The 25523-nt window shown below is 46.2% G+C and overlaps 1 protein-coding gene across 3 annotated transcripts in view; it reads right to left on the reverse strand.

Annotated features, from left to right (window-relative positions):
• TNPO1 (transportin 1) overlaps positions 1-25523 on the reverse strand; it is a 1170250-nt gene that overhangs the window by 956862 nt on the left and 187865 nt on the right. For all 3 annotated transcript variants that reach the window (XM_069224095.1, XM_069224102.1, XM_069224110.1), the window contains exon 4: positions 12242-12348. In XM_069224095.1, coding sequence (XP_069080196.1) covers positions 12242-12348 — 107 coding nt within the window. The remainder of the gene's footprint in view (positions 1-12241; positions 12349-25523) is intronic.

Genomic DNA, 25523 nt, shown 5'->3' on the forward strand with positions numbered 1-25523 from the left:
GCATAGGCAGGCTTTGGTATGAGCTGTGGGTGGAGGAGAGTGTGTTGAATAAAAAATCATCCTCGACCTGTTCTGAGTGGAGGCTTACGTTGTGAAATTGTGCTGCTCTAGCCACCACTTGAGAATACGCGGTGCTGTCTTCTGGTGGAGATGGCTTCGTAGGGTATGCCTCCGGACTGTTATCTGACACTGGGGCGTCGTATAGGTCCCATGCGTCCTGATCTTGGTCACCCTGGCTCATGGTGGTGTGAGCTGGGGAGTGTGATGGAGTTTGTGCTGGTGAGACGTTAATCACGGGCGGAGGAGAGGGTGGTGGGGTAACTCTTTTCACCACTTTTGGTTGTGGTGTCTGTTCAGTCTGGAACTCCAACCTTCTCTTTCTCCTAATGGGGGGAAGGGTGCTTATTTTTCCTGTCCCCTGCTGTATGAAGATACGCTTTTGTGTATGGTCCACATCAGTTGCTTGTAGCTCTTCCTCAAACCTATGCTTCTGCATTTGGGAGGTTAGCGAGTGCTCTTCTGTATAAGAGCCTGAAGCTGGGTCGCTTGCAGTTTGTTTCGGCATCGAAACCCTGTCTGCGTGTTTTTTCGGCTCCGAGGTGACTTTTTTCTTTTTCGGGGCCGAAACCTCTCGGCGTCGATCTGTTTCGGTGCCGCTGTCTCGGCGTCGAGCCGTGTCCACACCGGCATCTCGGTGTCGAGGCTTGTCTCCAGCACTTTCTCGGTCCCGAGAAGGCTGCGTGCCGGTGTCTCGACCGGAGTCGGACGATCTCGGCACTGTTTGGGCCTTTTTTGGTGCCGACGGTCGGTCACCGAATTTATGGGTGGAGCCATGGCCGGATGGCAGTGGCGTCCCCTGGGCCTTGTAAATGTTTCTCTGTGTGGTTTTCGACGTCTTACTCACGGTTTGTGTATCGTCGAATCCTTCGGAGTCTGAGTCTTGGATCGAGAAGGTACCTTCCTCTTCCTGTTCCTCGAACTCCCGTTGGGCTGTCGGTGCGGACGCCATCTGAAGTCTTCTGGCTCGACGGTCTCGGAGTGTTTTTCGGGACCGGAACGCACGACAGGCCTCGCAGGTGTCTTCGCTGTGCTCAGGTGACAGGCACAGGTTGCAGACCAAGTGTTGGTCTGTGTAGGGGTATTTATTGTGGCATTTGGGGCAGAAACGGAAAGGGGTCCGTTCCATCGGCGTTCTTCAGCACGCGGTCGGGCCGACCAGGCCCCGACGGAGGATCGAAAAACTACCCCGAAGGGCACCGGAGCTCTTCGATCTTCGATGCGGTGTGGAATCTAAGTACGCCGATCCCGAACGCAACAATACCGACGAAAATCTTCCGAAATTAGCTAATTTTCCGTTCCGAAACTCGGAGCGACAGGAACACGTCCGAACCCGATGGCGGAAAAAAAACAATCGAAGATGGAGTCGACGCCCATGCGCAATGGAGACAAAAGGAGGAGTCACTCGGTCCCGTGACTCGAAAGACTTCTTCGAAGAAAAACAACTTGTAACACTCCGGCCCAACACCAGATGGCGAGCTATTGCAGAACATGCGTATCTACAGCGACAGATGCCATCGAACATATCTTTTTAGCAAGATGTTCCATATGTTTTCTTTCCTGTCAGGTGGAGTCAAAGAGAAGGAACCAGAAGCAGTCTTCGAAGAACAAGAAGCCTGAACCACCAGGCTTTCAGGTGACGGATGCGGACTCAAACTGTGGGTCACATGGCACAGCTCTATACCTCCTGGTAATGGCTTTGAAACAGCAGGAGTAGCCACAGACTTCCGTCACAGATCCAGGAATGACTCCGACAAAGCCTCATTAAAAGGCAGCAGGGGTTCCAATGCAGCAGCAGATGAGCGCAGAACCTCAGTCTGAATATTAGATTTCAACTCCATTGTGGGCAGTGGCAAGTCCAAAGGTTCAGCTGCCTTCCTAATTACTCCATGATATGAAGTAACCTTTGGTGTAGGAATACAGACAAGGGGTAACAACTTCCACTCTGGAGAAATGTCTGAGCCCACTGGCCACCTCAATGCCTTCAAAGTCATGAGAAGGAAGAGGGCTCTTCTTCCTCGAGGTCTTGCTGCTCTTCTAAATACTGCTGCTCCTTCAAAAATTTCAAGGCTTCCCTCCAAGACCTCAATCTGGACTCCAGCCACGGCGTGGATAGCGAGTGCGCCGGCGTGGAGGGTGCCTGTTGTGGCGCCCATGAAGCCGGCGCCAGGAGTAGACAGGCGCAACAGCGGCCAAGATTTATCCGACTTCGGTATCAGCCCCGGCATCTCCGAACGTGATGGTGTCTTTCTCAGCGCCAATCTAGTCCACTGGTATGGAGTCGTGGGCAGAAAAAGGCATGAATGAAGCCTGCCTATTTGGCACCAGAAAACCTCCCAGATTAAAGGCCAAAGGACCTTTGGAGCCCACAGGCACACCAACAGGGGTCACCACCCTGTTGGATATGCTAAACATAGCATTTAAGAAATCGGATGGGTCCGCACCTGGGGCTGGAAAGGATGGATATCATTGTGGAGGCTGGGTCTGATTTGACTCCTCCTCTTCAACCTCCTGGTCCTATGGAGTAATAGGAGAGAACTACGTTGCGTGACTCATAGGCGACACTGATATTTTAACCAATGACGGCACCAGTAACATCTCAGGCGACTTCGGTTGTGGAGGAGATAAGGTGGGACTCACCTCCCAGGTCAAATGGCACAGAGACTTGGAAGCTGGTGACAAAGACCGAGAACTAATATCTCGGGATGAGCGACCCTGCTCCTGGATCTTCATTGGCCCCACTTCATGTCCTTTTTTAGCCTTTGCCAGGAATATTTTTGCTTCCCTTTCCTGTAGTGCCTGCGGGGTCACACACTGACAAGAAGAGCATGCCCCAACATCGTGGTCGGAACGCATGCACCTGAGGCAATTTTCATACGGGCCAGTGACCAACATGTGACCTCCACACACTCTACAAGGCTTAAAGCCAGACTTCTTCGGTGTAGACATTGTTACACGAAGAAAACTCAACAAAAGTTCCCTTGACACAGTGTAACCACCTGTAGAGGTAGAAAAACGGTTCGCGTCGAAGGCGCGGAAAAAAGGGAACAGACGTCAGCACGCAGGCAAAGACTTCTTATGGCTCGGAAGACAGACCGAGTTGCGTGCAGAGTCATTCCACTGTGACGTCCTCATCGACGTGGAGAGCTAGAAAGAAAAGATTTCCGGTGAATGCTGGAACATTGGGAGTATTCAAAATGTAGGAATTCATAGGTAAATGTATCCATCAGAAATACATCTATTAAAAAAGAGAAGCTATGATTAGCTGTGGTTGTAGCACATGTACATTTAAAAAAAAAAAAAAGAAAATCTTAAAAAGTCAATGGGGGAAAAATCTGAACTGGAGTTATGGATTGAATAATAAAACCGGAAAAAACTCTGAAATCCACAAGTTATGGACAGGACTGTAATCCATAACTCGCACAACAAACATACAAGATATAACTCACAGACCACATCTAATTATGCTTATGACCTTACAATATTTATCGCAATAACTAATAGCTGAAAGCCCCACTTAATTAAATGACAACACATACACAAATCAATAAATACCACCACAGGGATAGCAGTCTCTTTCATAGTGTTAAGTTGCATCATCTGCAAGTTTATATACAACATTAGTAACTGATTCCATCACATCAACAGTGAGGTCAAAAGCACTGGATCTGGTGTGGGTTTTGATGAATTTGCACAAAATTTGACAGACAGTTAGCAGGTTTATCTTTCTGGTTGTATGACGACAGCAGCACAGCTATGGAATAAAGACTTGCCCTCGTTTGAAGGAAATAGGTATGGATAAGTTAGGTAAGCAAAACTAACACAATAGGGGGTGTGGTCAACAGCTGAAGTTAGTGGACGAGTGGTAGAGGAGCTCTGCTGCACACCCACACCGATCTTTTATAATCATGCCCACCCCATTGCTTTTACTGCAACAGCAGGGTAGAGCAGACCACTAGACCGTGATAAGTTACATTTTTAGTGACTTTGAAGGGGGGGTGGGGGGGGGGGCAATCGTGGAGCGAGTGCAGCCTCTGGCAGTGGGGAAGTGAAGGGCTCTGTGCCACATAGAGAGAGAGAGAAGGAGGAGAGTGTCAGGCAATGAGCAGCCATGCCCGGGGACAATGTTTCAGTCAGAGGTGTGGCACGATTCCTTGCTCGTCCACTGGGCAGCTCTCCTGCAGAGTGGGTCAGGTTGAATGAGCAGGGCTGTTGGCTGGAGACCCGAGAGGCCTGTTTTATGAGACCAGGTTGGATCAGATGCCATGAAGGAGAGCAGCTGCAAGTCTTGAAGAGGGCCTGGGGGACCCAGGAGGCCTGTTCTCAGCTAAGCAGTTTCAGGGCCCTGGATGTGGGTGACCCCCCCCAAACCTCCTCCCCCCACCCCCCCCCCCCCCCAAGAGGAGGTGCATGCTTGGCCCTTGGGGGCACTAGAACTGCTGAGAGTCCCCAATACATAAGGCGCCCTGCACCTGCTTGAAAAGCACGGTCATCCTCTAGATTGAGTGCGGGAGGTTCTGGGGCTAAAGAGGCAGACTTTTGGTCCCCAGCTGTGATGTGACAATATCGAACCAGATTGAACTGGTTCTAAGGGAAGCTGGTCTAATTGTCTTCATTATATTTCTTAAATTTGGTGATACGAAAGTCCCGGTCCCCTTGTGCCACCTTCTTTGGTCAACAAGGAGAAGCATACGTGGCGAGGACAGGAAAGAGTGCTGGTGGGTCAGAGGACAACATCTGCTGGGTGTTCCCAGAGGTTGAACAAGGCCTACCCTATCATTGGATGTGACAACTATATTATTAGAAGCTATAACTGCCCCTAAAAATGCTTTAGGAGTTCAGATTGGTGCAGTGGGGGGCAGAGGTCACCTTGATGTGGCAGGATCTGCGATAAGCGGCAGACAATCACAGAAGCGGAGGAACGCTTATGGACCGTGGAGGACACTATTGAAACCATGCAGCAAACAGGGACACTCATAACATCTACTAAGAAACTAGAGCAGTGGTTCCCAACCTGTGGCCTGCAAACCCCCAGCGTCCGTGACACATTCCTAGGGTGTCCAAAGACCTGGGACTCTGGACAGAAATGTTTGTGTGTTTTTATATGTAAGACTATTTGTGCAGCAATTTTAAAAGCACTGCAAAGTTCCCTGTACAACTGTCAGCTTTCGGGCAAAAATAAAAGCTTAAAAATAACTCTGGTGATTTTTGTATCTGCTGGAAAGAAATAGTTTTGTCTAGTAGCAGCTTTGACTCATCAAAGGTAGCGCAGATGGTTAATAGGTCTGCCACAAAGACGGTGTACCATGCAAAGAAAAGTGTTTTATGTGCATGGCACAGTGGGTTACTGCTTTTGTCACAAATATTCTTTTTTTGCTGTGCAGTTCATAATTTACAATCGTAATTTAGCACAGTGAGCTATTAACTGCCAAAGATCTGCATGCAAACTGCATGGCACAAATTGTAATTTTTTTTCCCCAGTCTTTCATTATCCTTATGCTGCTAAAATAAGGTTTGCTCGCGTAGAAATGCATTCTTATTATTAAAGTCAACACTAACCACTATGCTAGGTTCTGAATTCTGAGTTTGTGCTTCTTCAGAAAAAGCACTCTTAGAAAATGCCTACTGGTGTGCATGTGAATCCTACATCTGGTAGTCCCCTGTAAAGTGCTCCGACAACCTACACGGGTATGAGAGGTGCTATAAAACAAATTAATTACATGTGACAGAGAGGCTATGGAGATATGAGAGGCCCTTGTGATTTCATTTCCTTTCCCCACCACATACTTATGTGAAAAGGCTTTCTCAGATCTTAGGTACATAAAAAAAAATTAAAAAAAGAAGAAATTGATTGGGAAATGTAGAAAGGATAGAATGGTGGCAGAAATCAACATTTGTAGTTGCAATCGTTGATTTCAGCCACCATGCTATCCTCAGCCTCTTTCTGGCCGAATTGAATTTAATATTCCAGTCACACACAACTTATTTATTGAGACCCGGAGGTGGTCTGGTAGTGGGTGGAGAAACACTGCCAGGTAAGGCTGCAACAACTGCCCTCCCTGTGGAAGGGGGGGGGGGACCAAAGAGCTAGTTTTCACATTACAAAAACACACGAACAAAAGAAAAAGATCCCTATCTGGCAGACATAGAATGGCAGGAGTCTGCCGGGATGCCAGCCAGATGCGACAGAAGTGAAAGGGAGAAGCAACATCTTGGCTGAAACAGAGGGAAGGACCAGAGTTGGAGAAGGACGGGACCCCTCAAGAATGGCAGCCCATATGAAAGGACCCTGTTACCTCAATCACTAGATGTAGACCCAATATTGGTACATGGTTTCTACCTTTTCTGGTGTCATTTTTAGCAATGTAACTGTGGTAAACAGATACTTGCCAAGTAACTTGAGTGATGGGTGGAGTTGGAACGGAGGGCATACGCAGCTCCCCAAAAGGACATACACCAAGAATCCTCAACGTGTTAGAGTCCACCTTAAGTATTAATTAGTTCCATGATTGCTGTTTGACCAAGGAAGGGGAGGGGGAAATTGGTACAACGGAACGGTGTTCTTCTTTTGAGGTTTAGTTGGATTAAGTCCTAAGTTTATATCACAACAGATGTGTCATGTTCTACAGGTGTAGGGTGAAAGAAGTGGGTCTGAGTAACGGAACTGGAAGGTTGCAGTTAGCCGTTTTTGCTATTTCACAATAATATATGAGAGATGGGCGATTATAACACACCGCACAATACCCCACCACACATTCAACTAGGTTGAGACATGCCTGAGGATTCAGAGTTGGGCCAGGTTTGGGTGTTTACAAGGTATGTGAATGGGTTTCTGGACTACAACGAGGTGTGATCCTCCAAGCGGCCAAGAAACTACATCTTGATATACTTTTCATGCAGGAAACCCATTTGCTGGTGGAAAATCGATGCCCCATTCTGGCACATAAGGGATTCTTTCAGGTGTAGCATGGAGGAGTTACTAGAGGTTCGAGGGAAGTAGCCATATAAATCAGTAAGTGTCTTGTACTTAAGATTTATCGGGTGTAGCAAGGCAATATGGGTGGATATGTGGCTGTGACAGGATAGCTTTAAGGCCAAGTTATGTCCTTGTTATCTTTTTGGAAACCATAAGCAGTTTGTTGGCACCGCTTTCTCCACGACCATGCCCTCAGGATTGTACAGGTGTCCAGGGCAGCCCTCAACTTGGTCACCTGTTTCATGGAGGCCTGGTGGACAGCGAATGCCTGGGGGGCATTTCACCCACATGAAAGGGGTTTTACATACTACTAGGGGGTCCATGAGACATTCAACCACCTTAATTATTTCCTGGTACCCAATTCAGAGTGGCAGTGGTTCAGATACTGGCAAGAGGGCTCTCGGACCATTCTCTGCTACAGCAGAGATAGCAAACGGGTCCAGGAGGCACTTAGAGGGGTTAAAAGTTGGAAGCTTGATGACTGACTTACCTGGATCACACAAAACATATGGTGGAGGCAAATGACTCATTTTACAGCAGCACGGTCTCCATTTCCTTGTGGTGGGGTGGCTTTCAAGGTCACAATAGGAGGCGACAATATTAGTCAGCACCTGGAAGTTACACAGAAGAAACTCTCAAGCAGTTATGCTCCGATGCAACAAGACATGACCTGTGTTACGGGTTGAGATGTTCAAGAGATTAGGGTGGACCTAAATATTGCCAGGGAATTTGTGTCTTATTATTTAACCCTATACGCTGAGGATAAATTGCCTGAGTTGTATACATTGAGAATGAGCAAGCATCTTTCCACTCGGGCATTGGTGGGCGATAATGGAGATCTGTTGGATGGCGACACCATGAAAGAATAACTCACCAAGGGCTTGCATCTACTGAGAGCGGGGAAGACCCGGGAGCCTAACGGTTTCCCAGGGGAATTCTTTAATCTGTCAATGATAAAACTGTCCGGGCCCATTTCTGTTGACTGTGACTGAAGCCATGGAGAGCACAAGACTCCCCTTGAATTTACATGCAACAGAAATAATAGTGATACACAAGCCAGCGTGCCCACCTGACCGCTGGATGTCATACCACTGAATTTCCTTATTCAATGTTGAATTTAAAATATTGTAAAACCCATGGCAAACAATTGGGGGTAGGTAGCTCTATGGTTAGGATGGACCAATTTAGGTTAATTCCAAAACACCCTACAAGACAAAATATTAGAAGGGTCTACAATGCTCTAATTCCCAGCAAATCATATCCATGATCTGCTGGCCATTTTCCTAGCCCACTTCAAGAAAGCATTGGATTCTTGTAGGATGGGGCTTTGTTTCTTCTGCTGGCAGACTCAGTTTTGGGTCTAGGTTCTGGAAATGAGCGAAGCTGTTGTGTACGTCTGGTTGGCTTGAGTAAGTCAGGCCACCTCTGACATGTTTCTTGTGAGGGAAGGGACAAGGCAGGGTTCTCTTCTCTGCCCACTATTGTGATTGAGCACTAAGCGGAGTGGATTAGGATCTATGCTCAGACTCCAAATAAACAGGACCAAATCATCTCTATCTGTGGTGGGTGTGGCCGCCTATTTGAACCCCACCCAGGTCTTCGGTTGGGCAGCAGATTTACAGGTGGTTACTGATGAATTTCGATATTACAGGGTGTAAGTCACACAGGACATTAGCAGCACTTAGGTGATTAATATACAGCTGCAGATCACTAGGCAACAAAACATGTTCTGGGCAGCCCTTCCATTGTCAAGCCTAGGATGCTCAGCAATCCTTAAAATGGTGGTTCTCCCACATCTCTTTTATTAACTGCAGCACTTCTCATTCCTGATCCCACATAGCTCCTTTCTGAAGATAAACTATTCTCAGGGGTTTTGTCTAGAGTGATGAGGTATCAGCACTGCCCTGCATAAATGTTTTAAATCTACCTATGACAGGGATCACACTGTACTACAGAAATTCCCAATTGGTAATCCTCAACGAGTGGGTGGTGTGATGTGATGTGAATGGTGACCCTGCCTTCTCGTCTGAAAAATGCATGATGTGGGGTAGATGCATAAATGCACCTTTTTTTGACTGGAGGATTGGGGCGAAACATCAAACTGCATTCTGCCACCGACCACACAGGTAGTGCTGCAGACCTGGCATGATGAAACCAGGGTGTTAGGTTGGAAGAACAAACTTACTAAAGAAAACACCTTATGGGCAAAGAAGTGGTTGAGGCAGGTGTAATAGCTGCAGTGATGTTGGGGCTGGGACATGATCAGCATTTCTAAACTGGGAAATATTCTAATCCAAACTATGATGAAATTCTTTTCCACTTTACAGGAGAAACTTCACCTTCATTGTAGTCAATTTTTCAGGTATCTACAGCTGTTCCAGCATGCTCTTAGACATTACATAATAGGACTCAAAGAACTCCCAGCTTTTGTCTGTTAGAGCCAATGTTCTTAACCGCACGATCTTAAATTCTCACAAACATACCTGCTCGTGCACAATAATGATCTTAAACTTTGACAAACTTGCGAGAGGCCTGGAGAAAAGATTTGGGTTCATTGCCGGATGGTGATTAGAGCGAGTCCTTGCCCATTACGTGAGAGTTAATCGCATCTCAGTTCAGAGTTATTTTTTATATCAAGCATAGACTCTGAATTATAGAAGTAATAGCCACCACTATTCCTTTGTGTTCAGAGTGATGGGGACTTACTTCATATGGTATGGAGCTGTGTAGTCGTTATTCTTTACTGGCAAAGGTACTCTGCAAGCTGGAAGAAGTGCTGAGGTGGTGGCTTCCACTAAGAACCTAAAATGGCCCCAGTGCATATCAGCGCCGCATTTGATTACAGTAGATATAAGATGTCGTTGCTAGGATTAGGACCTCTGGTTGCAAAGCAGGTAATGCTTAAAGATGAAAGGTTTCAGGTCCTCCATCCCTGGAGGGATGTGTAAGGGAACTGGATCACTGTATGGGCCTTCATAAGTCGGTGTTTCAGGCCAGGGGGTGACCCTGGAGGTTTGGGCTGACTAAAAAGCCATAGCACTAGAGCTCTCTACCCAAAGACCTTTGTTTGGAAAATGAAATAAGCTGAAGGAATCTGAAATGCACAATGTATTGCTCAGCCTCGTTTGTGGCACTTTTTTGATTATAATTAAAAAATTATAAAATGTGTTTAAAAAAAAAAAAAAAAAACCATAAACCCCCAAAGTATAGGAGATCACTCGCAGGAGGTAATAGTAAATAGTAATGTACTTCAACACAAAATATACAGACCCAAATTAAGGGATTTTACCTCGCAGCACATGAACACAGGAAGGACCAACCACACAACAGCCATAAGTAGAAACAATATCCGGATGGTAGGAAAAACAAGATTATCACTGCACCAGAGTGCCAGACCCCCTAGTGAGATATTAGTTTATTTTGAGGCTGGACAGACTGATGCCAAAATGAGTATGGAATTTTAAAACAACATCATTTTGTTGCACTTTTAAGACTGTCAATATTGGTGGTATTTAGGCCATCCGACAATATACATTAAAGTTCTGTTACTGAAAAACTAAAAGACAGCCACTACAAAAGCCAAATCCTAGACATACAAGGGGCTGTGTGCCCGCAGAACACTGCAGCCTACGCAGCTACACACAGCCCAAGTGCAGCCTGGACAGAATACATGGCAGATGAATGCTATAAAAAAAAACTGAAATTCACCTGAAAAAAACAAAATTACAAGTTAGGTGCGGTTCAGCAAATCCAAAGCCAAAAAACACATTCACTGTGCAACGTGCAATGCATGGCAGAACTCATGCTCCCATCAATGCTCAGAACACCATTTTCCAGCTCGCATTCAAAAAAAAAAAAAAAAAAACGCAGGAGCTACAGGTCTTTTTAGGTCAAGGTTAATGAAAGTGGGGCACAGTAATCGAGGAATATGGTAGGATGGGCATAGTGAGGCATTAGTCAAGAAAGCCCACATTGAACAGCAACTGAATGCAGGGTGTTGTATAAAATGTCGCCAAAGGTTTAACAAAACTAAAATAGAACTTTTTAGCAGAAAAAAAATGCAATGAGCTTCCTTTGTTCCCAAGTCTAAAACGAGCCCCATCCAGACTGCATCTCAAGATAGTGGCAGCATCAAGGTTCAGGAATGTTTCCCACCAGCAGGGACTATGGCACTTATCTGATTACGATATGAATGGCGAATAGTACAGAAAAAGCTCCTCGTGAAAACCTACCGCTACCTCAAAGAAAGCTGAAACTAGGATAGAACTTCTTGTTGCTGCTTCGACTCACAAAGACTCCAATGCACACATACAAAAAGGCAAACGGGTGGTTAAGTGACAAAGTAAACGTCAATCAGTGAGAAGTAAACCCCGGATCCAAATTAAATCGTAAATAACAGCTACATCGGAGGATTGTTATCAATCCACGTTCCAAGGAACTTGCCAGAACATGAACAGTTCAGCAAATACAAATTACTAAACACTACCAAAGCTAGATGTGCAAATTTCGTAGAGCTATAGTCTAAGATCCCAACAGACTCGTAACTAGAATTGCTACATACCGTGCTTCCTACCAAGTATTACTTCAAAAAGATTTATTCAGTTTCTGTTTTCTATATGCATTTACCGAATAATTATTTCAAAATGGTTAGCTTGGTGCGCTGAAAACCGGAAAAGAATGATCATTTAAAGGAATAAACTGAGGCATTGTCAAAAAAATATGAAGACGTTCATAAGGGTATAAACATTTCCGTAAGTACGGACCATGGTGAAGACTGACTTACATACTTGGAAAAATGTGGCCGTTGAAATGATGTAAAACGAAGTTTTAGCAACTTAGTTTGCCAATTTTCCTAATGGCCTCAAACGGGGCTTCAGCCAAAACGTGCCTTGTGGAAAAAATATTTTAAAAGGTAAAACAAAAGTTATAGCTGTGTCATAAGCAACTTATTTGAAACTCTCCTCTGCTGCAACCTAAAATCTTTTACTGCATCTGATACCAATGTTTATTTAAAGTGTTCCACACTTTGTTGCTCTAAAACACATTTGAATGTATTAGCCTTCTGGTGGTATAAGGACCATAAACCTTCAATAAAAATATGATGCTCCAGAACTTATTATACAACACAGATAACATGAAACACTTACTCCACTTACTATTACACTGTCATATTCGAGGATAACAAGATACTTGTGCGGACATACTAACCTCACATGTATTGTAATCTTCAGAATCCAATAGTCCGCACAGCTTTGGTAAAAGATCAGGCCAATTTTGCAACTCCCCCTTAGAAGCAATAGTTGTGATCAGGATACCTGGAGATAAAATGTATATATTTTTTTAATTGTGGTTATAATTAACAAAGGCTAAAATTACAGATTAGAAGCAGGATATCCGATTCAAACTACAGAACTGAACATTCAAGGAATACAAGGAGTCCGAGTTGTTTCTTCAATTGATAGGTCTCAAGTAAGTCTGAGAGTTGATCCTCACAAGATAAAAACCTCTCCTACTCGTGCATACAAGAGGGTTATCTCGGGGTGCTGTATGCTTAGTCAATGAAGTCTTGGATTGCGGCAACCTATGAACCCCATTCTGCATACTCTGCAAATTTCATTGGGACACAAACGGAGCAGTTACAGCTCGACACACAGGGAAAAGGTTTATCTTATGAGCCACAACATTGGAAATCACTGATCACAAGTATATCATAGGCAAATTTCTATCAGGAGGTATAGCGGGACTATAAATTTGGGAGTAGGGGTAGCAGTTGATTCAACAATTCGTCAAGGGAGATTTGCATGTGAGACTGTCAATGTTGTTCTAATCAGGGAATTCTAAGGTGGCACAATCATAGTTGGTATTTTGTGTCTAAATGATTTATGTAACCACTGACAACAATACAATGTTTAAGTGTGAATACAAGAAATTTTGTTTATGCACCCTTTGAGGACGAGTCATACTTGGGAGTCCGCTAACATCGTAAAGGATGACAAACTTACAATGGGTAGTCCAGAATTTGTTTAAGTGTGATGTATTAAACAGAGAATGACAAGTTATGAGCAATGTATGCACGTATTAGGATGAGCGTATGCTTATTTTTATTATTTTATTCAGTTTTCTATGTGTAATGCAGCCCAGAAGAAGAGACGGTCTCAAAACACATGCTGGATGTTGTATCACTGCATATATGCGAGATCTGATGCTCTAAAATTTGCGGATGTGTATATATGCAGGACTGAATGTTCAACAAGACTTCAAGAAATATACAACAATAAAGAAATTTGCACTGACATATGGGCTAATGCATAAGGACTGTTTTTTTTTTTTTACTCAAATGAACTACAGGGCGTAGAATTTGTATAATCTATGCTGGTAGGGTGCCAGTACATCTGGAGAGCGTTGGGCCTTTTTAGCCAATACATATATATCTATCTATCTATCTATCTATCTATCTATCTATCTATCTATCTATCTATCTATCTATATATATATATATATATCTCTCTCTCTCTCTCTCTCTCTATATATATATATATATATCGCGCTCTCTCCCTCTCTCTATATATATATATATATATATCTTAATATGCTTGTCAGTTAAATATAAAAATACAGTTATGTCTACAAAACAAAAAGACCCCCATGAAACACACAACGTATGGTTAGCTCCACAAACCCTGCAAATCATATTCTTACAACGAATTCAATGCTCATAACCTCAACCACGATATGACAGATCATGACAAATGAGCTCATTGGTGACATGTAATATCACCTCTCCATTAACTTTATTGGGCAACACCGAACACAGTGAGGTTTCCTTTCTTTTTTTTTTTTTTAGGTATGTGTACTCAATTATGGATGTTGTGATGTATGGTGATCTTACTTGAATAAAGATTGTGAGGTCATAAGCACTACATCTTGCGCATGTGTTCTAGTTTGCATGCCAGGGGTGCGTGTTATACTTTGTGGAACTAACCATAACTGGCAAATTTAAGGAGGCTTCGGTTTCAATTCCCAACCATGACTATATTTAAACACAGTTTAACAGAATTTCAAAGGATTTTTAAAATTCGTAATGAACAAACCGAACTATAAATTAAATTAAAAAAAAAAAAAAAATATATATATATATATATATATATATATATATATATATATTGGACTCAAATCACTTGCTTTCCACCTCACCACTGCAGGTGGCTTTGTAGGGACATGAAGCAAGCGTGCTCAATCAATCAGTATTTGCAGAGCACAGCACTGTAAGCCCTGGGGGTATCTGGGAGCTGGGGTGGGAGGTCTCTGTCGAAAATCCAGGCCTTGAAATACATTCCGATATCAGCAAATCCCCCCCAACCCCCAAAAAAACTGGTGGATTTTCTGCAGCACCAGCAGGTGGATATGGAGTTGAATTTTCAATGGACACCAACTCTCTGATCTGTATCTGCCCTAGGTGCCCATACAAACCAGCAGCAATGCATCTGTCACCATCGTGAGCTTAGGGTGCGGGAGGGACAGTGGCCTACTAAGTGGCTTGCAGACACCAAGAACTTGCAGGAGAAAGTCAGGATCTGCAATGATGGCTAAGAGTCGCCCCAATGTTGAGCACACTGGACAAGAGGTTCCACTGCAGGACACTTGTGTGCGATCTAGCAAATGGAACAGGAAGGACGCACCAGGCCAGGAGACAAAGACGCCTAAATGCCGTCCCCACAAAAAAAAACAAGATTAAGCTTGAAATATCAGGATCATATGCTGAATATCCCAGACTCACTGAAGTAGAAGAATTTCCTCGAATGTGTCCAGTATTAACCCAATAAATGGAATCCACTACAAGAGGTTTGGGTGCAACTTCAGCTCGTCGGCCGAGAACCACAAAGTTGTCAAAAGGTTGTCCACCATCTAGCAGTGGTATACGACTAACTGCAAGGTGCACACTTTCCAAAGCCAGTCACTGAGTTAGGGAGTTGATGGATTCCTGATCTCCAAAGATGAGCAACGGCCACCACCATCACTTTCCTGAACACCCGAAGTAACACTTAAGGAAAGCACAGCAAAACTTAAGTGCTCTTGGTCCACCATGGACCGCAAAGGACTCCTGTGAGTGTGCAGGATTGATGACATCATCCAGTCTCCTGGGTCCAGAACAGGTAGAATCTAGGCCAGTATGAGTATCCTGTATTTCTCCTTCCGCAGGAAGGCATTTAATTGCTCGATTTCTAGAATAAGCCTAGGGCCACCGTCCTTTTTCAAAACCAGGAAGTAATATGAATAGCACCTCTCATCGATCTCCATGCCCAGAACACATTCAACAGCACCACTAGAGAATAAAAGACACATTTTCTCATCATAATTGTCAAATGCTCCGCTAAAACACACACTGATTAGGGAGGGAGTCTGGGGGGATGGGAACAGAGATAAAGTAACATTTCCAGACAGAGCTTGGTAACTGCTGGAGAAGGGAGAAATTGGAGGACTGCAGCCGTGTGCAAAGTTTAACAATGCCACACAAGAGAAACAAAAAAGGGACTACAATGTCTAAGCGTTGGTAAAGCGGACATTGTCTATAGTCTTGCCCCCTTGAATCGCCTCAGTTTTCTGAATTCATGGGGAACTATTTTGCTGGCATCAGTATCCCCAAATAGCGTGTAGTAGCTCGGATGTATTTATGTTTCTTTAGTGCGGATTCTGCTTTTTCACCAAAGAATCTGGACCCATTGTAGGCAACATTTATTAAGGATGTTTGCACAACACCAGAATATCTGGTCGACCTAATTCATGCATGCCTTTTAAGCACAACACCAGTGTTCAGTAGTAAACAGGACTGCACAAACTACGTTCTGCATCCTGTTTGAGACTCCGAGGTCCTCTGCACAGCCGGCAAGTTCTCGCTGGCCACATTCGACAGAGCATGACTTTACCTGCCCATTGAGCAAACCACATTTATGGACCTATAGGCCAGTCTTTTACCAAAAGCATCAATCCTTAAAGATTCCATATCTGGAGAACTGGTCAGGAAGGAACTATGATTGATCTTGCTAGTCAAGTCATGGACAATGAGGCCGTCAGCTGTAGAGTGCTCAGTTACAAAGTCCAGATAACAGAGTGAAGGTCTGTCAATAGGCTACTTACTGACCAGCTGACCGGCAGGCAAGAATGAGGTTTGGATCATGTAGCAATGAAGTTTAGTGAAAAGAAAATTGTAAGACAAGACAGCATACAACACGTGACATAGGAGGCATTAGAAGATGCCCTCCACATTTTCACATATTGCCTTTATTAAAAAAATAGAAAGCTGTTTCATACAATGGACATAGGAGTAGACATGTCAAAGTATGCGTTGGGTGCACAACTAAGGTGAGCTATGAATGGGAGGTCTTACTGTGTGTCAAAAATAGAACAAAAAGAAACAGTGAACAGTAAAACCAAACAAACGGCCATTATAGGTCGAAGGTGCAGTTCTTTTGGTTAGATGCCTGTGGGGAGCTTATGGGGTAAAGGCAGTGCTGTGTGTATGTATAAGCAGGGGTACAATGCAACTCACGGGGAAGTGAGGAACAGGGAATGGATAGGGAATGGGACATGATGCCGTCAGTGCATCAGCCTTGCTATTGCAGGGGGTTTTACAGTCGAGGAGATATAGTGTTGTGAGGCAGGGAGGTGTGAAGCAGGTGTATTCTTGGCAGGTCAAATAGTCAAGCAGCGGTTGCCAAATGCGGGCGAATTTAGCATCAGTGTGGGCTACCTTGTGGGATAGAAGATCCATAGACATATACCAGAGGCGCGAGAACCATTGGGCAATGGGCGACGCAGTGGGTTTCTTCCAATATAACGCTATGGGCCGTTTTGCAGCGTTTAGCTTGCAAGAAATAAGGCACCAGCCTGAGTAACTCATTGCCTCCAGTGTAAGGGGTCGGATGCCGGGAATGGTCATAATGTAGTAGTTGAAAAGTGGAAACCCATCATGCCTTTAATATGGGCAAGGACCTCCTTCCAATTAAGTAGTGATGGAAGAACATGACCACCAGATGTGATGTAAGTCCACAGGAGCTGCGTTGAAACACCAGCAGAGGTCAGAGGGAGCAGGGTAGATGGTACAAAGGCAGGTTGATGCGTAGTACCACTGTGTCATGGGTTTCCAATCCATCTCGCCTGATGTCATGCTTCTGTAAGATTTGGGGATGTCGCTTCACAGTGTTTCCCATTGCTTTTGTGAGATGGTCTCAATAGTATCATCTGGCCATTACAATTGATACATGTGTGGCCGCAGCTGCAGAATATGCTGGAGTACCTGATAGATGTGTGATATCAAGTCCTTAGTGCCATCATATACCAGCTTTTCGAAGGGGGTGTAGGCTCATGTAGCTCCCTGTACACTGAAAGGGTGGCGTGCCTAGTGGCGCAACTGCAGCATTGTAGTTGAGATATTTTGGGATTTTTTAAGTCAACCTTGCATTGCTCAAATGTTTTGTTGGTCTCACCTTCAAACAGGTCTCGTGGGGTACAGCATCCCCCTGGGAAATGTGTGGGCCTCAAAGGCCGGTGTAAATTCCAAATTGCAAGCGAGTGGGGTGTTAGGAGAAGGAAATGTGTAGAGACCCCTTCTAAGGGTTATCTTATCCTAGATTTCAAGGACGGTCCTCAAGGGAGTAGCTATGTACGCACTTTTTAGTCTGGCACGTTAGGGAATCAGGCTAGATCCCACATGGCGTGACAAGCAACAGCTCAGTCCATGTGGAAAAATTGTTTCTCACTCTGGCGTGCTGCCCATTCGGAGAGGTAACAAAGGTGGGCCGCCCAATAGCATTCAAAGAGATTGGGGCATGCTAGTCCCCCCCACCCCAGTCCATGGGGTGCATCAATACAGTGCTGAAAAGCCTGGGATGTACACCCCTCAAACAAAAGCATGGATGACTTGCTGAAGGCACACTGTCGTCAGAGAAAATAGGCGTAAGCAGCGTTTAGAAGAGATAAAGGACACTTGGAAGGTCAGCCATCTTGACAGCGTTGAGCTGGCCCAACCAAAATACTTCAAATTTTCTCCACCGCCAGAAATCCTCCAAAATGGATTTCTGATATTCTGGCCAGTTAGCTTCAATCCAAGATGTCAGGATGGGGGTCAAATTGAGACTCAAGTATCTGACAGCTCGTGGGGCCCATTGAAAAGGGCAGAGGGCCTGCAAAGCGGGGAGATCTAGTTTGGGTATGGTTAGATTTGGTCATGTTTACCTTGAAACCAGAAAACCTCTCAAAGGCTGTGAGAATTTGCACCACCGCTAGGAGGTAGAAGGCTGGGTGAGAGTAAGCAGGAAGTCATCAGCAAAAAGACTTATTTTGAGGGAGCGTCCACCAAAAGAAATACCCAAAATAGATGTTGTCTGTCAGACGGTGATGGCCAGTGGTTCCACCACCAGGGTGAACAGCAGGGGCGAGAGACAACACCCCTATCTGGTGCCTCTTGCCAGGTGAATCGGTTGCATTTGTTGGCCATAAACCTAAAGAGTGGCAATGGGGGAGGCCATAATCTTATTAACCATAACCGGTCCTAGACCAGTTTTATGAAGGACCACACAGAGAAAAGTCCAGCTGACCCCTATCAAAGACCTTTTCCACGTCGAGCGACAGAAGGCAAGATGGGATGTTGAGATTTCTCCACCAGATGCACTACCCGGCAGATACTGCCTGCTCCTTGCTTATTACACATGAAGCTCACCTGGTCTGGGTCTTTGAGGCAGGTACTGTTCAAGCTGATTTGCCGTGATTTTCATGAAGATCTTGGTGTCCGTATTCAGGAGAGCTATAAGATAAGAGCAGAGGATGGGGTCCTTGTCCAGCTTAGGAATGAGAGCAATCTCAGCTGCTGCCATAGTGGGGTCGAGGGCCGTGTCAGATGTAAGAATTTAATGGGGTCAGTAGGCGGTCTTGAAGTACGGGAAGGAACACTTAGTAGAAAGTGACAGGAACCCCCATCCGAACCTGGCGTCTTGCAGATCAGGACCTCCCTTAGAACTCTACACAGCTCTGCTAGGGTGATTGGGGTACCCAAAAGCAGTGCATGCAGTGTGTAGAGGCGATCGCAGGCACACATTTAAGAATCTGAGATCTTGAGGGGTATTGTCACAAGTGTAAAGGGTTTGGTAGAAGTTGTGAAACACATGCATCTTTCCTCGTTCAATGGTAGCCCAGACGGCTTCACCCGTCTAGAATATTGTTATATGAGCCCTAATGTGTTGCGGACGCAATCGACAAACGAAAAGAGAACCAACCTTGTCCCACCTCCTTAATATTTTTGTTTGGAGGGAACGTTCAGCCCTGTTAGCCCTGTGCGCCCTCAGCTGCCCTCTCAATATCACTAGCTGTTTTTTATTGCATCTAGAGGGAGCGGATTGGTTAAGGAGCTCGAGTGTTTTGATCTCGGCCAGCAAGCCAGTTTCCAGCAAGAGAGACTCCCTTGCATGTATGATAGAGATTGACGAGATGACCCTCACACACCCCAGCCCCCACCCGATGGTGGTTTTGAGGCCACCCTAAAGTGTGTGGGTCGATACAGCCGGAAAAGTTAAAAGGTCAAAGTAATCTGTTATCCTCTTTTGGATCTCAGTGATATTGATCGGATCTCTCAATAATTGTGGGGCAAAGCACCAGCATGACAGCCCATCCTGAGCCACTGTTCTCGGTCCACACTAGTTCCACAAGGGTGCGGTCTGAGATGGAGATGTCCGAGATAGCTGCAGTCGCGAGATCGTGAAGCAGAGTGGGTGAGCAAAAGGTAGTCAATATGGGAGTACAAGGCGTGGACATGCGAGTAGAAAAAATAATTTCACATGTCAGGGTGTCTAACGCCACATGTGCACTAATCTGAAATTTGTAAGGCTGCTTTTGAGTGTGGCAGACATCGCCCCCACACCTTGGAAGAAGGCAGCGCTACAATAGAGTTTGTGGTCCCACACCAGGTTTAGATTGCCACCTACCATAAAGTAATCTTCTAATTTTTCAGCTGTTCCTGCAGAAGGCCACTAAGGTAGGAATCTTGTGCCTGATTGGGGACATAAACGTTGACAGTGGTCGCAAGACCCTTTGGACAGCTTGTTTCAGGTAGCAGCCGTTCTTGTCCTGAACCGTTTTCAGGACACTGGAGCAGAAACCTGCCATGCACATGATGTGTCTTAGTAAGGCATATGCTCAAAAGTGAAATCGGTATTTCAGATGTGACATACAATGGCAACCCTTTTGCGGGAAGTGTGTCTCCTGGAAAAAGAGGACATTGGGATCCTGTAGGAGATAGCGTCAGACTTGTTTACACTCATTAGGCAAGTTAAGGCCCGGGTGCTGAGATTAGTTTAATATGGCATGTAGCATAACGCAGGCGGGGTAGTGAGGGGGGAGGGGGGGGGGGGGGGAGATGGTGCATTCACTATATTATCAAGTGTGTGCCTGCAGATGCCCGGAAGAACGTGTCCTGGGTGTCGCAGCCAGAACGTGTCCCTGCCCCCTTTTGGGGCCCTGGCACTGGGGTGGAGGCCTCGACAAAGTGTAGCTGACATAGTGAATGAATTGGGGAGCACCAGTGCCTATATTTTGTCCGCCGGTGTATGGTAATGTGGGCATAAACCAGAGGATTATGGGCTTAGTTTCCCCCAGTAAGACACCCGACCAAGTAGAATTGGGAGGGAAGGGAAAGTAACAAAGCAGAAGGCCAACACAGCTAACAGCATCATTCAAGTTCTGTCAGAGACGGTGTGTAGATGCACCGGTCTAATCAGAAAAGTCACCTTCCTGTGGAATGAGTCGAGGCGCAGGCTATCAGGAAAGTTGGGCATACCAATCAGAGGGTGGACCACCCGACAGGGTAGATAAGCAGTCATATTAGCACAGTCAGTCAGGCCCCCCAACCCACATAACCAGCATGGGCTATGCTCGAGGACTACTGATGACTGAAGAAAAGTTAGGCAGAAAGCCATGGCCCCTCTCGGAAAGAGTTAAAAATAGTCTGTATCGTCATTAGCAGGTCGGGGAGGCATATGGGTAGGATTCCTTTGTCATATATTGTAGGCAGGCAACAATAACTAGTGCGTCCCCCGGTCGTGCAGAGGCTCTTGTAAGTTTGGCATGACATCCAAAGTGAATCAGCCATGAAGGTCGTGTGCTCCTTGCCCTTTACCACCCCAGTGGAGGTGACATTACAGGAGAGACTGTCACAAGCAGCTGGCTGCGGAGGAGCTCTTTATTTCGAAGATGCTGAATAATGTCATGTTTGGCTTCTTTGGAGGCAGAATCCTTGCTGCGTTTGTCCGAGCAGCAAGGTGGTACTGTAGTACATGCAGGACGTAGGGCCTCTCTGTTTGGCAAGCAGGGCGGCGACAGGTCTCAGACTCGAGGGTCAGCTGGTAATACCAGCAGATGCTTCGCCTCCAACAAGGCCTGGATAGTGCGTTGCATCCCCTCCCAGGGATAGATGATGGAAAATGGGTCACCCATTGGTAGATAATGTTCAGCTCTCGCAATTTATTGCTTGAAGTCCCGCCTGCAGCTCAGGGTAACAGGGGAGAGATCTTGAAAAAGCTGGATAGTATGGCCTCAGAAGACCAGGTCAGCCTTGCTCCTGGAGGCCCACATGACAGCTTCTTTGTCTGTTAAGAAGTGGACTTGCGTCAGGATGTCCGTGACAGAGTCAGTGCGCACCGGTTCAGAGGTCACCCGATGGGCCCTATCCATCACTAGGAGGGGTTGATTCCATCGTCATGGATTGCCTGCAAGAGCTCAGCAGTGAATGTCATGATGTCAGTGCACTCAGCCCGCCTAAGGACACCCCTGAAGTCTTCCTGCTTCATTTGCAGTTCAGTTTGCTGTTCTTCGAGGGCTGCCACCCTGAGACAAAGCATCTCCTGGTCCTCTGAGGGTGCGTCAGTTGTTAGTTCCAGGTCACTCACATGCCCCATCCATCTCAGAGACTTCACACCAAGGTTCCTAGAGGCATGATTTAAAGTTTGATTTAAGGGAGCCAATTTCTGAGCGGATTGCATGCAGAGATCCATATGGTCTTGCAATATGGACATGCAATATGGACACTGACGCAGTGCAGCTGCCTACGCTAGCAGAACAGGGATCTGCCATCTCCATCTTGATTGAGGATGCTTTATTCCAAAGTGAAGTCACTGGGTTGTCTTTGGTGGGTCCAAGTCATGAGTTTTTGGCGGATGTGTGTGTGTGTGTGTGTGGGGGGGGGGAGAGGGAATAGCATCCGTTCACAGAGGCTTCTGGGATGAAGAAATGTTAGCAGCAAAAAACAAAGTCCATCTGTAGGTTGTTGGAATGCGTTCACCTCTATCCTAGTGCTGTGGGATCGTCAGCAGCACGCAGAAGATCTGCAAGTGTGGAGTGGCACAAGGATCCTCAGATTAAGTGGAGGGTAACCCTGCTGTAGATCCCAGCCAAGGTTCTCATCAGGGGTTCGGACTCCACAGGGCTATCACAGGATCCAGAAGAGTGTAGTGGCAAGTCACAAGTCCCCACTGAGTTCAGTTAGTAGCTGCTGGTCCCAAGGAATTTAAACACTGCCTGCACCAAGAGTTGAGTCCTGTAGGCTGAGGTGACTGCAGCATGCCCCCTCATTATGGCGGTCCACTCACCAGCCTGCGCTCCTCCAAAGTCACCTAACAGTCCACACACAATAGGTGCCTAGGCAGATGGACTCACCGCAACAGGTCCCAGCAGGTCTCTGCTGTAGGCCCACTGGCACCCCACATGGCAGCAGCAGCTCAAAGATCTGTCCCCAGGGGAGCAGCAGTCATACACCAGCATGCCCGTTACCCAAGCCTCAGTGTTGAAGGCTGCTGTCCAGTCTGCCAGGGCCGAGCGCAGGGCCATCCCCACCACAAAGTCTCTGCATTCTTTGACGCTGCCACAGGGTGCACCACCACTGTAGGTGGTGTGGGGCAAAGAGGAATGGAGAATGGAATGGTCGGAGCACATATGTACGGGTCTCCCATGCTCAGAGTGCCTGGGACTGGCTCAGTTTTTCAAACCTCTCCCAAGGGAAAAGCCACAATTCCCAGGGCCTCTGCTCAGAAGCTGCTGTGGGTGGCAGAGCACTCCTTACAAGGCCACAATCCACTCTCTTGTCGAAACTCCATAGGAAGCACCCAGTCAGGCCAGTCGTGGGCCGTGCAGAGTATAGAACCCCCTCCCCTCCCCACCCTCCCCAACATGCCATCAGGTATCACCGCTGGAGCTGGACTGTCTGTGGACGCGCCACAGTTCCTCCTCAACGACAGGCATGTGTGCAGCTTACAGCGGGGACGGCAGTTTCTGACAACGGGCTTGCCATCATCAGGTGGGAAGTGGGATCAGGACACGTAGGGTGCCCAGCGTCCCCAGTTCAGCTCACCGGGACAAAGTTTGATAGGGCCCCTGACAGTCCATGTCTCACTGTCTTCCCCAACAAGGCACGTTGAAGTTGCCACACCCCAAGAAGGCCACCTCAAGCAAACCAGGCCAACTTGAAGCGAGGGAGCCTCTATGCCGGTGCCCCCCTACCAGGCATGGAGAGAGGGTCTGAGGTTCCCACTGTCGTTTGCACCTCTTGTATGTGGTCACAGTGCTCAGGATGGTGCTGGAAAGCCAGCGGGAGCACGGAGAGGAAACAAGATGAATCTTACTCGATGCTCTGGTAGACCATGCCCTTGTTTATATTTCTCTGAGGGGGAATATCTAGGCCTCAAGTGCCCTTCACACCACACTGCAAACAAGGCATTTTCTTACATTCCTAGCTCTAGTGGCCAGACAAGCTGTTTTCAGGAGGTGATTGGTCCAGTGGAACTAAGCAAATCTAAGTACAGTGCATCACTGTTCTTGGACTCGGCACTCTCTGCAGGGTCGTCCTCACACTTTTTGCTGAATTTGTTTTTGTTGGCCTTAGGACTCTGTGTACTTTACCACTGCTAACCAATGTTAAAGTGCTTGTGCTCACTCCCCTAAACATGCTTTGATTGGCAAACACCTGATTGGCTTATTTAATTTACTTTTGAGTGTTTCAGAGTGGCATACCATATGCCCAGAGCCTGTAAATTAAACGCCACTAGTTGCTTGCAGCACTTAGTGTGCCATCCACATAAGTAGCACCCTACAACATTGTTCAGGCCTCCACTGGATGGCATTGTTTTAAACTGTCATATCAACTTGCCATTGAAACCTCCTTCTTGCCAAGCTTTAAGCTCCCATTTATTTATACGTCACCCCTAAAATAGGCCATAGGCAGCTCATAGGACAGGGTGCACTGTAATTAAAAGGTTGGTCATGTCCTTTTATGTTTTACATGTCCTGGTAATAAAGTCCTGAATTTGTTTTTCACTACTTGAGGCCTACACCTCCCATTGGATAACATTGGGGGATTCGTGATTACATTTAATAAGCTGTAATTCCCAATTCGGTGTAGATAGTTGTGTCATGTTTAGTACCTAAGAACGTGTAATGATTACCATTAAAGAGGGTTTAAGTCAAATTTTTCATTACAGTTTTGAAAATGCCACTTTTAGAAAGTTGGCATTTTTCTGCCCTTAGCATGTTGTGGGTCACATGACTAGGTTTAGCTGACAGACTTTGTGAATTCCACCTAGACCACGTCACAATAGAGGGATTAGGTGTGTCTGAATGAGTCATCTGTTGGCAGGATGGAGTGGCGGGGCTGAGCACAGCCCCATTTACATCTGAATAGCTTGTGTTCTGCTTTCACACAAAGGGCTTGACAATCCTGTATTGTCACTGCAGCCAGTTCGGAGCCAGGGGAGACAGGACATCCCATGCACTTCAAATAACTTTCCAGAAGCTCGTTCTGCCTTCTAGAAGGGCACTAAGATAAAACAATAGGGCTCTCAAACCCACTCTTCAGTTAACTACAGGACTGCGTAAGGACTCTGGGAGGACTGCCTGCTGATGTTACCTGTTGAGCATTCTACCAGACTGCTGCTCTAACTGAAAGGGCTGCTTTGCTGCCTGAAGCCTGCCTTGAACCCTCAGGGGCCAGCCCTGCTGTTGAGCCCTGTATCCTCACCTGCACCCAGGACTAACAGTACTGACTTCAAGGGCTAGTTTACTGGTCTCCTGTTCAGAGCCACAGGGACATGAAAGGCTCCCACCATCTTGACCCCCTCACCTGGACCCAAACTTAGTAAATTCTGAACTCACAAGAGGGGTCCCACCAGCCTGGACCCTTTGTTGTGGTGCTAAAGGTGCCCAGATGGTCATTCCCCAAACAAAGCACTTAGCCAACATTTGGCCAAAAAGTGCTCTGAGAACCAGGAGGAGGCATGGACCAACCTGCTTGCCTACCTGCCCGAGGTTCACTGCTGGTCAGATTGACTTTGTGGCTTTTCCCGCTACATTACTCTCACCAGCAGCAAATGGATTTCAGCGGTCCTTTGCCAAAGGGGTATATGACCTTGTGGAACTGTTTTCGGCTATGCCCCTCTGTTGTGTAGAAATCTTCATT

This window comes from Pleurodeles waltl, chromosome 1_1, assembly GCF_031143425.1.
Source record: "Pleurodeles waltl isolate 20211129_DDA chromosome 1_1, aPleWal1.hap1.20221129, whole genome shotgun sequence".
NCBI lineage: Eukaryota > Metazoa > Chordata > Amphibia > Caudata > Salamandridae > Pleurodeles > Pleurodeles waltl.